Genomic DNA, 14,869 nt, shown 5'->3' with positions numbered 1-14,869 from the left:
TTCTCAGACAATGCCTGAAAAACCACAAAAGTTGACACTTTGTAGGATTTTTGTGTTCTTATACATTTAAAGCATGTTTGTTTCATGGCACATAAAACCTACGCAGCCTGAACTGAACATGTGTATCCTTATAAACAGCTCAGGCATATTTCCTCTCCTCTATATAAATGTTGGCATTTGATGGTCTGATTCAATATTTATGGCCGCCCCTACGGTGGGGGAAAAGAGTAAAGCTTGGGGCAACATGTCTGATATGTCCTTAAGCAAGACACTCAAGCCAAAGTTGCTCCAGCTACTTCGTCTGCGGTGTAAAAGTGCTTTGAGTAGACTGAAGAATAGAAAAGTGCTATGCAAGCTCAAGTCAATTTAAGATATTTCTGGGGAAAGATTGCATGGGAAGGACCCATGGAGGCTTGCACAAACAGGGTTCATCCTAACTTAAAGCAACAATGACCACCTTTTCTTGCGGTGTATTTCTACATTTGCAAATCTTTTGAACCTTCAGAAGATTTTACCATATTTTACTCAAACTGTGTAAAAAATACATGTTTCCTCACTGAAAAACATCAGGCTGCCTTAGTCAGCCACACCTCGACTTAAGGTTCTCACTGAATAAATTGCAATTAATTTTTGTTGATTTTTGACATCAATCTTAGCCTATCACTTTTTTTCTGTGTGGGTCCCTTGGGGGTTCGGCCTTTCTTAGATCTGCTCGACCTTTCAACAGAAACAAACCAACAAAGTTCTTGGCTTAATGTGAATCTTTATTACAAATAGATGGTGAACATAAAGGAAGAATACATGTACAGTAGTAATGGTTACAACATAGTTACACATGATGAATAAATTGGAAACAGTATGCAAACTAAAACGGGATTAATGTTAAAAAAATTAATTCATTGTGGTGAACTAGTTAAAATGAAATCTGAGTCTTCCTCCTGAAAGTGCAGCACTGTGGGTGCCCAGGAAGGCCATGTATTGGGTTGCACAGTTCTAAGCCTGGCAGTGGTCTCTTGCTGTCACTTTTAGTCGTGTCAAAGTAATCTTTGCTATAATAACGATACTTGTTTACTTGTTTACTTGTTGAAAATATCTGTTTTGTTGATGTTTATGTCTCTGAAGACATTGACAAATTGGATCCTAATCGGCCATCGAGCGTCGTAGTAGGATGATTAACGTCATTGTGATAGTAAACAAGGTTCCTCAAAAGCTGCTTCTGCTGAACATCTGCCGAAGACCCAATTGTTAATTCATGACCACAGCTGACCTGCTGGTTGGGTTGCCCGAATGTTTGGAAGCTCTGGTCCTCTGGGCGGGTGGTTCAGGTCCGGCCTGTGGTCCATTACCACATGTCATTCCCCCCTCTCTCTTTCCTGTTTACTACTCTATACACCATCTTATCAAGTGAAGGCAAGAAGCCAGAAAACAAACAAACAAACAGTTAATTCAACACCACTAGCTGACTTTCTGACACCATTTTGACTACGCATCCCAAAACGCATCATCACTGTGTACAAATATAACAGGTCTTTAAACTCGGACGCTAAAGACTTTGTGAGAAGTTTGAAGTGGAGCTTGTGTGATGTCCGCTCAGACAAAGCCAATCTATTTGTTCCGTCCATCGACACACAAGAACACAACTCTGGTGAAACATGCGTCTTCATCCTGAAAGGTAATCAGACACAGTAACATGAGTGTCATTAGTACAGAGTCTCTACTGCTGCAAAGATATCTAATGGTTCTGAGCACCATGAAAATACCAAAGAAAGTCCTTACCTGATTCACTGTACTTTCCTCTCCCATGTCAGGTCTTCTCTCAGTCATTTGATCTTTTTCATCTGTAGAATCATAAATAAAAGGTTTCTTGTTAGACAATGACTTCATTCATTCAATGATCCATCACAATCAATATGATTCATTTGTATTTAAGTCGATTCATAATGTCTATACTTAACAGGTAAAAAGTGATTGTTGTGTATTTACCTGCATTCTGACTGCAGAGATAAACAAAAGTCAGGCACAGGAAGGTGGAGAGGACCGTGATGGCTGGACTGAACACCATCATCCAAGATACACCAGGCTCAACATGGGGTGGACCGATGGAGTCACCGGAGTCACTGGAGGCTAGGTCAAATATAGAATGTGGATTAGATGTTTAAAATGTTGGTTTTCAATGTATCTAATTTTTCTCTGGTGTGCAACCACAGCCTGTAAGAATGAATGGACTAAGCCAGAGTGACATCACCCGTCTGTTACTGCAGGGGGCTTTGGAGTCCCATCAGTGGCATTATAACCACTGACAAAACATTGGAGCTTGTAATGATAGTCATACGAGTGATGAAGGAGAGAGCTACGAGTTTGATCAGATCTACTGCACGTTTTAATTAGCAGAAGAAAAATGAGAGACTGCATGGAAACCTTTGACTTAATTCACAATGTGAAAAGTACTCAGATATTTAAACATATTTGTTCTTCTTATCTCAACATATCTGCATTAAATGTCTTTTTAAACAAATTTCTCAGGTACCTCCTGTTGCCCGCCCACTTATTTAGGCTTTCCACATTTCCTGTCTTTGCTGTTGTTATAGTCACTTTGGTCATTGGTGATCATCTCTCTGCTTTCCTCTGTCACATTGTACTTCTATAGAAGCATATAGAGTAATGAACACATACCACAGAATCTGTACATTTCTCCAACTTTCACATTTCTCTACCAAAACTCCATAGAGCACCTTTAAAAAAACACAGTATAAGTGTGCTGATGATCTCAGCAGATGATGTTATGGTCTTACATGGGTGTTTCAGTACGCTGAGAGCCTCCCCTTGTGTTCTTTAGAGAGTGTTGCCTGTGGATAGACATTTTCTCTTATTTTAGAATTTTTTTAAAATAAATATCTTTTTACTTGTAAATGATGTGCAGTTTAAGCTCATTATTGCAACTACTACTTTGTGCAATCTTTACAGTCTTTATCTTCATAAACTCACGACACACTAAAATACAATTGTTGGTTGTTGGTCTTTTGTATAAAATTAAACTTTATACAAAAGACCAACAACAAAAAACTGCCTTATTAAAAGTCAGAAATCTTCGGCCTGATCCCGGGCTCATCAGCCTTCACAGGCCTAGACTGCGCCGGGCTTGGAAAGGGATAGGGGGAGAGATGGGATAAAATTCAGGAAGAGGGATAGGGAGTAAGGGGGTGGGGGTTGGGGGTTGTTCTGGCAGGCCGTCAACCAACAATCTCGAGGAGCCTAACCCCCAATTTACACATATTCCGTGCGTGCCGCGGTCCGTCAGTTCCACGGTTTAGCTCCTTCGGACGGCTCGCGCCCATTCACACTGGATCTGTTTCTGGGACGTCAGCACACCTATGACACATCACAGGACAACTACAAGATCCTGCGGGAATAAAGAGTAAAACATGCAAACAACATGTTGCTTTGTCTTTCTGAGGATGCATTGTGGTTCATTCGATACCTGTTTTGACGTAATGTTGATAAAGTGATGAAAAATACGATCGGGAGTCTGCATATTGTGTTTAATTTTAAAATTGACCGGACGCTCTGTGCGTTTCCTTGTCTGACTTCCTGTCCGGGCTGTCATATTCTGTCCAGCTTGACGCGTGCCTGCAGCGTACTCCGGCGAAAACAGACTCGCTGCCAGAGGTGTAAAGAGTACTAATATATTCTACTCAATTAAAAGTACTGTTACTTTGCTAAAATGTTACTTAAGTACAAGTAAAAGCACCAGATTAAAAATGTACTCAAGTAAAAGTAAAAAGTAACTTGTTTAAAATGTACTTTAAGTAAAAGTTACTTAGTTACTTTTTTTTAACAACGCATCTCTCGTGTTGTGAAAAAAGGACGAGAGGAAATTAATCTCCAAATGCAAATCTTAACAAAGATTTATCTTTTCTGATAAACATTTTCTCATAGCCTAAAAACAAAATATACATAATGATGGATAAATAATCAAGGATTATATGTTCAAGTAATCAGCTGTTTTATGAAGGGAAATGTTTAAACTATTTAAGAAAATACTAAAAGGATCTTTGTCTCAATCATGAACAGTGTAAAGAGTATTTTAGTGTTTTTAGTTTTATTATTCTGAGGCTGGTTAGTCTTAAAGACAGCATCAAAGGCTGATTTAGCTGCAAATAAACCTGAGATGAAAGATAATTCATTTATTGTTTTGAATTGAGCCTTTATGAGCTTAAATATTAGATGTCTTAGTCACTGTTTGTTTACTTATTAGCTACTGAAGCTTCTAACTGAATCTGTTTGGTTTGAAGTATTTATTTTCACACGTCTCAGATGTGTTAAGTTGCAGCAGCTTATAACACCCACTTTCCTCATACGTCTGTTTCAAAAGAAAAGCACATCACAGAGATGTCAATAAAGGACTTTTATTGTGAAAAACTTTCCGGAACTAAATGTGTTTATCGCTCGGAGCTGCAGCGGCGATTGTAGTCGCGAACGCTGCAGTGAGAAAAAGCATCCTCAGCCACTTCTTTGCCCAAGAGTAAGAACCACAGCCAACTTATTTTAATCATGTTGGACTTAAGACAATGAGACATCAATTTATAAACACCTTCAGCAGGTAGACCCACAGTAGAGGAGGAGCTTATCCGTGCTGCACTAGCTGTAGTGGCATCTCTCTCTGTCTCTCTCTCTGTCTCTCTCTGTCTCTCTCTGTATCTCTCTCTGTGTCTCTCTGTGTCTCTCTCTGTCTCTCTCTCTGTCTCTCTCTGTATCTCTCTGTCTCTCTCTCTGTCTCTCTCTGTCTCTCTCTCTGTATCTCTCTCTGTCTCTCTCTGTCTCTCTCTCTGTCTCTCTCTGTATCTCTCTCTGTCTCTCTCTCTGTATCTCTCTGTCTCTCTCTCTCTGTCTCTCTCTGTCTCTCTCTCTCTCTCTCTCTGTCTCTCTCTCTGTATCTCTTTCTGTCTCTCTCTCTGTCTCTCTCTCTGTCTCTCTCTGTCTCTCTCTCTGTCTCTCTTTCTGTCTCTCTCTCTGTATCTCTCTCTGTATCTCTTTCTGTATCTCTTTCTGTCTCTCTCTCTGTCTGTCTCTCTCTGTCTCTCTCTGTGTCTCTCTCTGTGTCTCCCTCTCTGTCTCTCTCTCTGTCTCTCTCTCTGTCTCTCTCTGTCTCTCTCTGTCTCTCTCTCTGTGTCTCCCTCTCTCTCTGTCTCTCTCTGTCTCTCTCTCTGTATCTCTCTCTCTGTCTCTCTCTGTCTCTCTCTGTCTCTCTCTGTCTCTCTCTCTGTCTCTCTCTCTCTCTGTCTCTCTCTCTCTCTTCGCTCCGGTGCGATGAGTAGGGTTGCCACCTTCCAAGCAGAAAAATAAAGGACACCCTGCAGCAGGGTGCAACTCAGTAGGGGTCTGACCACCACTGGCCGAACGGTGGGGTGGGGCACCAGTTGTGGTGAATCATGATTTAAAACGTGGTTTTAATGAAGTAATAAGAGTCATACTTAAAGTTTTAAGTGCTTTATTAACACTTTCTTTTCTGAAATAATTTACAAAAACGCAAAACATCAGTGTAAAGGCAGATACAGTCATGTATGCACAATGAAATGCACCTAACAGGACGTCAGCAGATGATTACTACTAGCTAGGCCTATCTAATTTACAACTTAACTTAAACATAAAATAAAGTTATTAACTTAACATTAATTCATTAACAGAGTATTATTAAAGTGCTTTTGACACTGCTGTAACATAGAGGGGAGCAGTAAGATGACAGATTTTTTATTAAATAAACAGTACGAATTTAATAGTATTTTTATTCATTTATTCTGTCCTTCTGTCTTTTGTTTTTGTTGTTTTCTCATGAAATCATGAATGATACGATTAATATGGTTTTGAACTATTTTCTTATTGTATTAATTAAGTGTCTACTGTCGATATATTGATGTTGTATTGATGATATCTCGACAGACACCTGCAGACATGTTTCCTTCTGACTCCTATGACTTTCTCTCACCCAATCACTAAAGAGCTCTTATTGCTCATGCCAAAAAAGAACCAAACAAACCAACGGACGCTCTGAGGAGGCGGGAACTAGCCGGCTGAATCGGGCTGAATGATGCTGAGTTCAAGGCATCTTGGAAATACGGGAAATACTGCTTCCCGTATTATATTATAATATATATACGATTCCGCATTTTACGGGACGGGTGGCAACCCGATGAGGGAAAATCATTCATAGTAGGCCTATTTTTTTACTCAGTAACGGATGTGATTTAAAATGTAGCGAATTACAAAACTTAACAGAAAACCTACTGAAATAAAGGTAAAAGTACAGATTTTAAAAAGGACTTCAAAAGTAGTAAGTACACCAAAAAACTGCTCAATTACAGTAACGCGAGTAAATGTAATTCCTTACTTTACACCTCTGCTCGCTGCGTATTTGAAACGGAGCAGAGCGTGGTGCCGTTGGTGGCGCGCACTGTGTGAACACAATGATCATGATTACGGAGTATGTGTGAATTGGGGGAAAGAGAGCTCAAGAGCTCCCAGGAAAGTAGGTGGTTAGTGACTGAGATTTACAGATAGATACATGCAGTAATATGATGAACTGTATATGCACAGTGAGAGAGAGAGGAGCTCAAGGCGCCAGTTCCCCCGGTAGTCTAAGCCTATAGAAGCATAACTAGGAGCTGATCTACACCAGCCCTAACTATAAGATTTATCAAAAAGGAAAGTTTTAAGTCTATTCTTAAAAATACAGACTGTGTCTGCCTCCCGGACTCCGGCTGGAAGATGATTCCAGAGGAGAGGAGCCTGATAACTGAAGACTTTACCTCCCATAGTACATTTAGAGACTGTAGGTACCACTAGCAGGCCCGCATTCTGGGACCGTAGTGTTCTCGAGGGGCAGTACGGCACTAGTAGCTCCTTAAGATAAGATGGTGCCTGGTCATTTAGAGCTTTGTAAGTGAGAAGAAGGATCTTGAATTCTATTCTAGATTGTATAGGGAGCCAGTGCAGAGAAGCCAACACAGGAGTAATGTGGTCCCTTTTCCTAGTTCTAGTCAGTACACGAGCTGCAGCGTTCTGGACTAGTTGAAGAGTCTTTAGAGACTTACCAGAGCACCCTGACAAAAGAGAATTACAATAATCCAACCTGGAGGTAACAAATGCATGAACTAGTTTTTCTGCATTATTTTGCGACAGGTTAAATAAATAATTACTATAAGTGTGATTGATCTAATTATAAACACACTAGAGTACAGATTGAACTACTGCTGATGTAGCACGTAGCAGCCACGTTCAGTTTGTATGCTCCCTAAATCTGGAACAAACTCCCAGAAAACTGCAGGTCTGCTGAAACTCTCAGCTCTTTTAAATCAAGGTTGAAGACACACCTGTTTACAGCTGCCTTTCAATAAACAATTTGAATGAGATTTGAAATCTTAACTCTGCACTGTAACTTTTAACTCTTTTTATATTTTTACTTTATTTATTTCAATTAATTTCATCTGAATTATTTTTATTTGAACATATTTTCAGATTTAATAATTTCAGTCATTTTTAAATTTCCTATTTTAATGTTTCTCTTCTTTCCTCTGTCATGATGCTTTTGATGTTTTGTGTGAAGCACTTTGAATTGTTGTTGAAATGTGCTCTATAAATAAACTTGCCTTGCCCTGTAAGAAAGAGTCTCAGTGCTAAACTGGCACTTCCTGCAGTCCTGACTTGTCACCCATTGAAAGTGTTTTTGAGCATTATGAAAGGTGTAAAAGGAGTCCTTGAACTGTTGAACATTTTAAATCCTACATTAAGCAAGAATGGTAAAACATTACCCTCTTAAAGTTACAGAAACTGGTCTCCTGTGTTGTTTAAAGAAAAGTGTGATGCAACAGAGCGGTACACATGACCCTGTGCCAACTTTTGAAAAGTGTTGCTGATATTAAATTCAAATTGGCGTATCATTTTCTGTAAACATTTTATGTTTTCTTGTGATTATTATTATTTTTTTAAATCAGGGTTTCAATATTTTTAAATTCATCACAATCAGTTTTGTTTACTTTTGACAACTTTTTGACCAAAAAAACGACATCTTGAGAAAGTCAATGTTCTTAATTAAAAAATGTTGTAGTATTTAACTTTGCAGACAAGTTGAGTCTTTCTGAATGTATGTATATATATGTGTGTGTGTGTGTGTGTGTGTGTGTGTGTGTGTGTGTGTGTGTGTGTGTGTGTGTGTGTGTGTGTGTGTTCACACCTCTTCTTTTTTCACTACTCAAATACCTCCTGATCGTTCATTTATTTAAGCTATATTAATTACATTTCAGTTAATAGTATTTCTGCCACTTGTCTTTCGAGTTAGTTGTAGTCATATTGGTCATTGATGATCTGGTGATCATCATCCTGTACAACACTTTCTTTGCAAATTAATCATTCATTTTACAAAAGTATGAATGTGTTGAATGTGTTGATGATCTTAGCGGATGATGTTTTTGGTCTGACATCATTAATTCAGTGAATGATTTATTTGTAATATTCAAATTATTGAATCCACTGAAATCACAGTCACACAAAGACAGAGCGTACTTACTGAATATGATTCTTCTTGTGATGTTGCTGTAGCTGTAGTAAATATATCTAGAAGTTATGTTTTCCTTATCCTCCAGTCTTGGTTCTTCAGTTCCACAGTAGTAAAGACCTTCATCTGACTCAGTGATGTTCAGGATCAGCAGGTCGTAGGATTCAGAGGACTGGTTCTTCAAGAAGTGGAAATTAGGAGGAAGATTTTGTGTCAGTATATTCTTTACTTTAAGAACGAGTGAAGGCTGGTTCTCATGAGAACAGTTCCTGTACCACACGATGTAAACTCCAGTTGATGTTTTGCAGTCACAGTAGAGAGTGACGTTGTCTCCTGGTCTGACCGTCACCTTCAACTCTGATCCACAAACACAGTCAGGACTCAAGGAAACCACTGCTGGAATTCAAACAAGATCATAACAGCAGTTTAAAATGTGCACAGCTATACAGGAAGACAAAATGACAAGGGCACTAGAACGTTAGTATTCTTCTTTTAATGTAAAAACATCCTTGTATTAAATCATCCAAACTATTAATCAAAAGAATTACCTGAGACCAGGAGCAGAACAACGTGACGGCCCTCCATGAGTGACGAGGTCTGAGATGTGAAGACAGAGACACAGGTCTCACTGACATCACACCCATATAGATGTTTCCATTAAAGGAAGCAGACGCTGTGATTGGCCAGTGAGGTGGAACATTTTTTTTTTTTTTTTTTTTGCAGATTCCACCCAATGTGACATTTTAGACTTTGATGTCTTATTCTCTCATTGTGTCTTTACCTAACATCCTCTATTAACTTTAAATGCTTTTATTTATTTTCATTTAATTGCTCTTACGTCTTTAGTTCTTGCACGGATTACAAGACACCATGGACGGTCAGAAGACGTTCAGAATAACTTAGAAGCAACTTCTAATGAGACAAGTGTTGTTTAAGATGATGTTACATTAGCAGATGGAAAACTCTCCCCAGCTGAAGATGTGAGTCCTTTGAATTTGCATGAAACAGTACTGATTACTGTGTTCTGTTGATTTAAACACCAGAATAAAAAAGTGAACCAGAGTGAGAGCAACTCCTGTGTAGTTGCTTGTCTAGAAGTATCTTTGGTGTCTGCAGAGCAGTTGAATGTCCAATTGAGGTTTTGCTTGACTTTAGACACCCAGACACACAACACTTCAACAAAGGGTGTTGAGCAGACTTGTTTTCTGCAGCACAGTGTCAAGTTAGACGAGGGTCTGTTCATCGCTTTGGGTTTCCTGTGAACTAATTTGATCGTTCTTGGAAATGTGTGGTGGAGAAAACAAGAAATTGCAAGTAAACTCAGAGGGGCTCAGAGTCCAGACAGAAAAAAGGGACCACTCTGATACTCAAGGGTTCAAGGTCAAACTTATTGATTTGAAGGTTTTACTATACCAAAAGTGAAAAACATAGTGACCACTTTTGTCAGTGATGCTGAGTGTGTGTGTGTGTGTGTGTGTGTGTGTGTGTGTGTGTGTGTGTGTGTGTGTGTGTGTGTGTGTGTGTGTGTGTGTGTGTGTGTGTGTGTGTGTGTGTGTGTGAGAGAGAGAGAGAGAGAGAGTGTATGATGGAAACAAGGTGTGGTTGTTGCCGCTCTGACACAGAAAAGACAAACCACAAATAAGCCACCAACAGAATGGGAGGCGTTGTGACAACATTACAATCATACAATAAGTTATTTTGAAGTTCATCAGTAATGTTCAAAATATATATTACATATAAGTCATCAACAGAAGACAGACGAAACATGGTGCCGCATTATCCACTTGAAAACCTCTGAATTTCTCATCTCATTGGGAACTCATCATTTGTTGTTGTTTTCTAGCCACAACACAAACTTTTTTTATTGAACCAGGATTCATGCAGTCATGCACATAACCCTTCCACACATCGTGCTCACTGCAGTGGACAGCTATTCAGAAGCCTTTATCCACTAAGTTCATAGAGTTTGATAGATTGGTTTCACATCAGCCACTTCAGCAGACGTTGGTAAGTCAATCCATACACTGCCACCCACTGGCCAGCAGTTGTAAGTGCACCAGAAATTTCTCAGAATCAAGATGGCTGACAGAAGGTTAGAAATGGGTTTTCTTTTGAGATCCTTAGTATAGAAATGTTGACGGCCTCAGTGTTGGCCTCTCTACCTGTTTGTTCTCTCTTTTGCTTGCTGTGTTCTCCTTGTTGCAGGTAGATGTGGGTGGAGTCTGAGACGACTCTGTAATGCAGCACACCTGAGCATGCTGGTTTCAGGATGCTATAAAGCAGACCTGCTCAGTCCTCTCAACTCTTCCCTGGCCACCAGTCTGCCGTCAGCATTTGTTTGTATTGTAATGTGTTGTAGACATATACTCATTCATCCACACACGCACGCACGCACACACACACACTCATAACATTACTGACAAAAGTATAGTAAAACCTTCAAATAGATAAGTTTGACCTTGAACCCTTGAGTATCAGAGTGGTCCCTTTTTCTGTCTGGACTCTGAGCCCAACATGTCTTCCCTTGTGTATTATAAACTCTGTACATACAACAACCAAAGAGGGGAAATGAATCCTCACATTTTTCCTTCCCACCATTCTTAACTGCTCTCTTAGGTTCCTCTGGATCGTTTGGTGGACGGCCTGCCTGAATGACCAACACCGCCTTGTTCCCTAACCTTCTTCCTGCATCTTATCCCATCGCCCACTACCATTTTCAAGCATGGCACAGTTTCGGTGGATGGCTGTTCTTCATGAGCCTGGACTTGCTCAAGATTTCTGCCTATTAAAAGAAAGCTTTCTTGCCGCTGTAACTTTTGCTAAAATGTTGCTAAGGTGCTACACTAATGATGGATTAACATTGGGACTTAGTTTGTAATATAGCAATGAGTAATGTCTTTTACCAGCTTTTTGTAAAGTGTCTGGAGATAACACTTGTTATGAATTGGCGCTATACAAAGAAAGATTGAACTTTTCTGCCAGTCATTTATTTGACAGTCTATAATTTAAATGTTTCTGGCACTTAAATAGTAAAAGCTTTATATTCATATTTCTTCATTGAAATGGATCCATAACTTTTCATTATAGTAGTGAGTGTTGTTTCACGTGAGCTGTTTTCAGGCAATTTCTTGTTTTTATCTCAAGTTATCCATCTGACCGCATACACTCCACCGCACGATTCCAAGAACGATCAGATAGATTCACAGTTAACCGAAAGTAACGAACAGACCCTCATGCAACTTCACACACTCTGCTGAAGAAAACAAGTCTGCTCAACCCCCTTTGAAGTGTGTGGTGTCTAAAGTCAAGCAAAACCTCAGGTGGATATTCAACTGCTCTGCAGCCACCACAGCTACTTCTAAACACGTTATTAGACATGGGTGACTGGTTGTGTCTCTCTGCATGTCTTGTTGAAGGAAGCCACAACTACACAGGAGTTGCTCTCACTCTGGTTCACTTTTTTATTCTGGTGTTTAAATCAATAGAACACAGTAATCAGTACTGTTTCATGCAAATTCAAAGGACTCACATCTTCAGCTGGGGAGAGTTTTCCATTGCTGAGCTACGTGTGAACAGCTAGTGGCCCGACCAATACAGCTCACAGTTGCTCTATTAAACCACCATGTAGCGACAGCCTTATCTGTTTTGTAAAAATTCAACATAGAGGTAGATTCTAACTCTGTTACACATGCAGGAGTGCACCAGTCAGTTTTAAGGAATGAACGGTGCACTCTTTCCTACACCAGTCAATCCTAAAATGAAATATGGAGAATAATCTCAGATCAAAATTAATCAGATCAAATTAATATTAATATGTTTTCTTAATGAATAATTACTATAAATTAACAATATTATTAAACTGAGTTGATCAGAATGGGGCACCACCCTAAAATCAGGGGAAAATAACAAAATAATCACAAATTCTGTCATGAATTAATTAATTAACTACTAATATTATTAATAATTCACAACCTGTATTTCATAAATTGAAGGCTTGAAATCTGTGAACAAAGCCCTTGCACCCTGCTGTATTACAATGATTATACACAAGTAATCACAAACAACTGCTTTCTTAAATTGTAACAGAGTTTATTTAATTAAAGCCACATCAATCCAAAATCAATACAACTCAATCAACAACACACTTGTGTGTTTGTGTGTGTGTGTGTGTGTGTGTGTGTGTGTGTGTGTGTGTGTGTGTGGACAAGAGAAAGAGAGAGAGAGAGGGAAAGATGGCGGCATCCTGTAAGATGGCGGACACTTAACAGAGTAGTCTTCTGGCGTGGTCTATTGTCTACACAGGCAGGACTGAGTTAAGGTTGGTCTCAGCACGATCTGTGTCTCTGAGGTGTTTGAACGACTACGAGTGTACAGATCTATATGTGTTAGCGTGTGTATGTGTGTTGGGGAGGCAGCAGAAAGAGCCTCTTGCTGGCTTTGTTTCAGGCAGGAGGAGACGAGCTGGAAACTTGTTGATAGTTAACCTTGGATGTTTTTTTGTTAATCATTTTCCAGCCTTTTCTTTCCACCTTCTCAACTTTTTTGAAACAAGTCGTTAGCATCAAATTGGGCATATACTTTTCCAAAAACAATAAAATATCACAGTTTCAACAATTCACGTTGTCTTTGTGCTATTTTCATTCAAATATGGGGTTTCAATGTTTTTTTAAGTTTCTACACATGTCCCAACTTTTTAGGAATTGTGTTTGTAGATCTGAGTTAAATGAATGTAATCAACACAACTTTTTACACAACTCATTTAGATGCAGAACCGAATGCGACCTCTTGCCCCAAGATGCCTCAGGACTGTAATGAGTGCTGGATTCTGATCATCTGTCTGTGTCCAGTTGTATCTATTGTCTCCTCTCTCCTCTCCTCACTTGTGGTCTATCACTGCTGTAAGAAGGGTAACTACCTCACTTTTTCTAGAATATGTATCCACATGTTTGTTTTTAATCACAAAGACACCTTAATGTCTCTTCCACTGTGTGAGTTTCATTATGCTGTACTGATGTTATATTTATTCCTGCAGCTGAAGAACATCCTGTTGATCAGCAAAGACCTGACACTAGAGGTCATCCAAGACAGAGCCAGGTATCTATCATTAAAGTGTAATGTATCAAAGCATTAAATATGTTCAAGGTTGGGCTTCTAAATGACAAATATCCAATCTTAGGATGACGATGTGTGCTATGCTGCTGTGGAAATCCGTCAGAAATCAAAGAGACCAAAGAAGAAGAAGGAACCGCAGACTTCTGACTTCTGCACCTATTCTGCTCTTAATACATCTAGGATGTAACAGGCCTAAGACCAGAGGAATAAAAAAAATGAATTTTATAATGTTGATATATATAGACCATTCTGTCATTGCATAGTTCAAACATTGCTGGCTGTATTAACCACAACATTCATCACGGAAAATATGCGTCATGTGGTCTTATTTCCTTGCGCCACTGAGATGACTTTTGAAAATTAAAGGAGCCGTAAAAATCAGAAATGAAGAACAATCTCATAAGTGTTTGTCGTGGTTGATTACACTTCATCTTCAGAATCTTTATATTCTTAATTGAGATCAATTTCATAAAGTTTGTAATGGCTGCTGGTCTGAATCTAGACTGTTCTCTGGCAATTTCCTGTTTTTATCTCAAGCTAACCATCAACCATGCTGCTTTGCCTGTGCAGTCTGATGCAATACAAGTATCAATTATGTTGGAGCTGATTCTGTTAAAGATACTAAAACCTTTATCCTCTTTTTTGTGTAAAGGGAATACATACAAAAGCTCGCAACACAAGACAGATACTGTAACATTTTCTTATAGCTTCTTCAAGACCCTGACCCAATGTTTGCAAGACATCCCATGAAAACAAAGAGTAAACAACAAAGTCAACTTATAACACATGATGTAGCACCCTGGCATCAGTCCGGCTCACAGGAAACCCACACTGACAAAAAAGCCCCTCATACGACGGCACAGCTCATCACACAGGCACACTGAAGCTGCAGGTTAGTTCACAGCTTCGTTGTCAAGGTTCACACTTTATGGTGGCAAGACAGATAGTGACTGAAGAAAGACCCAAGCACATGCGCACAAAGCATAACCAGCCAAGGGTGCAAAAAAAGAGTGCGAGTCTGACACTGTCTCTGAGAACGATCAGTAAGTATAAAGTACTAAAGCTTTTTCATTAAAGAGCCGTAACTAAGCTCAACCTTCATCACGTCTTTGTGCATTCATATTGATTTTGTGACAGCGTGATATTGGAGTGCCAGTCTGTGAATTCACTTTTCTTTTTGGCGTTGCAGAAGCACAGCACAACAGGAGC

General features: G+C 39.4%; 1 protein-coding gene and 1 long non-coding RNA gene across 3 annotated transcripts; one reads left to right on the top strand and one right to left on the bottom strand.

The window, feature by feature from the left end:
* Positions 1–752: 752 nt before the first annotated feature.
* LOC114920911 (uncharacterized) lies at positions 753–9,144 on the bottom strand. 2 transcript variants are annotated; one of them, XM_065957399.1, is made up of 5 exons: positions 9,097–9,144; positions 8,561–8,941; positions 1,984–2,124; positions 1,777–1,838; positions 753–1,665 (listed from the first exon to the last, which is right to left on the bottom strand). In XM_065957399.1, exons 1-5 carry the CDS (start codon positions 9,131–9,133, stop codon positions 1,606–1,608), a joined length of 681 nt encoding a protein of 226 aa, XP_065813471.1. In that variant the 5' UTR covers positions 9,134–9,144; the 3' UTR covers positions 753–1,605. The 2 variants fall into 2 exon arrangements, with proteins under 2 accessions (XP_065813471.1, XP_065813436.1); XM_065957364.1 differs by having other exon boundaries at positions 8,561–8,944; positions 9,097–9,140.
* Positions 9,145–13,240: 4,096 nt separating this feature from the next.
* On the top strand, positions 13,241–14,291 carry LOC109975146 (uncharacterized). The gene is made up of 3 exons (XR_002277092.3): positions 13,241–13,455; positions 13,581–13,642; positions 13,725–14,291. It is a non-coding gene; the product is annotated as an uncharacterized lncRNA (long non-coding RNA).
* The last annotated feature ends 578 nt before the right edge of the window (positions 14,292–14,869 follow it).

This window comes from Labrus bergylta, chromosome 1, assembly GCF_963930695.1.
Source record: "Labrus bergylta chromosome 1, fLabBer1.1, whole genome shotgun sequence".
NCBI classification, from domain to species: Eukaryota; Metazoa; Chordata; class Actinopteri; order Labriformes; family Labridae; genus Labrus; species Labrus bergylta.
Note: the sequence above shows the minus strand (reverse complement) of the source record. Positions and strands in the feature narration are given on the sequence as shown.

What these genes read in the sequence shown, in the direction of transcription:
- LOC114920911 (XM_065957364.1), bottom strand. Translation starts at nt 9,133, where the DNA reads ATGGAGGGCCGTCACGTTGTTCTGCTCCTGGTCTCAG. An exon ending in CACAAGAAGAATCATATTCA is followed by an intron (nt 2,125 to 8,560) that starts GTAAGTACGCTC and finishes TATTTGACCTAG; the next exon opens with CCTCCAGTGACTCCGGTGAC. An exon ending in AGGAAAGTACAGTGAATCAG is followed by an intron (nt 1,666 to 1,776) that starts GTAAGGACTTTC and finishes ATTACCTTTCAG; the next exon opens with GATGAAGACGCATGTTTCAC.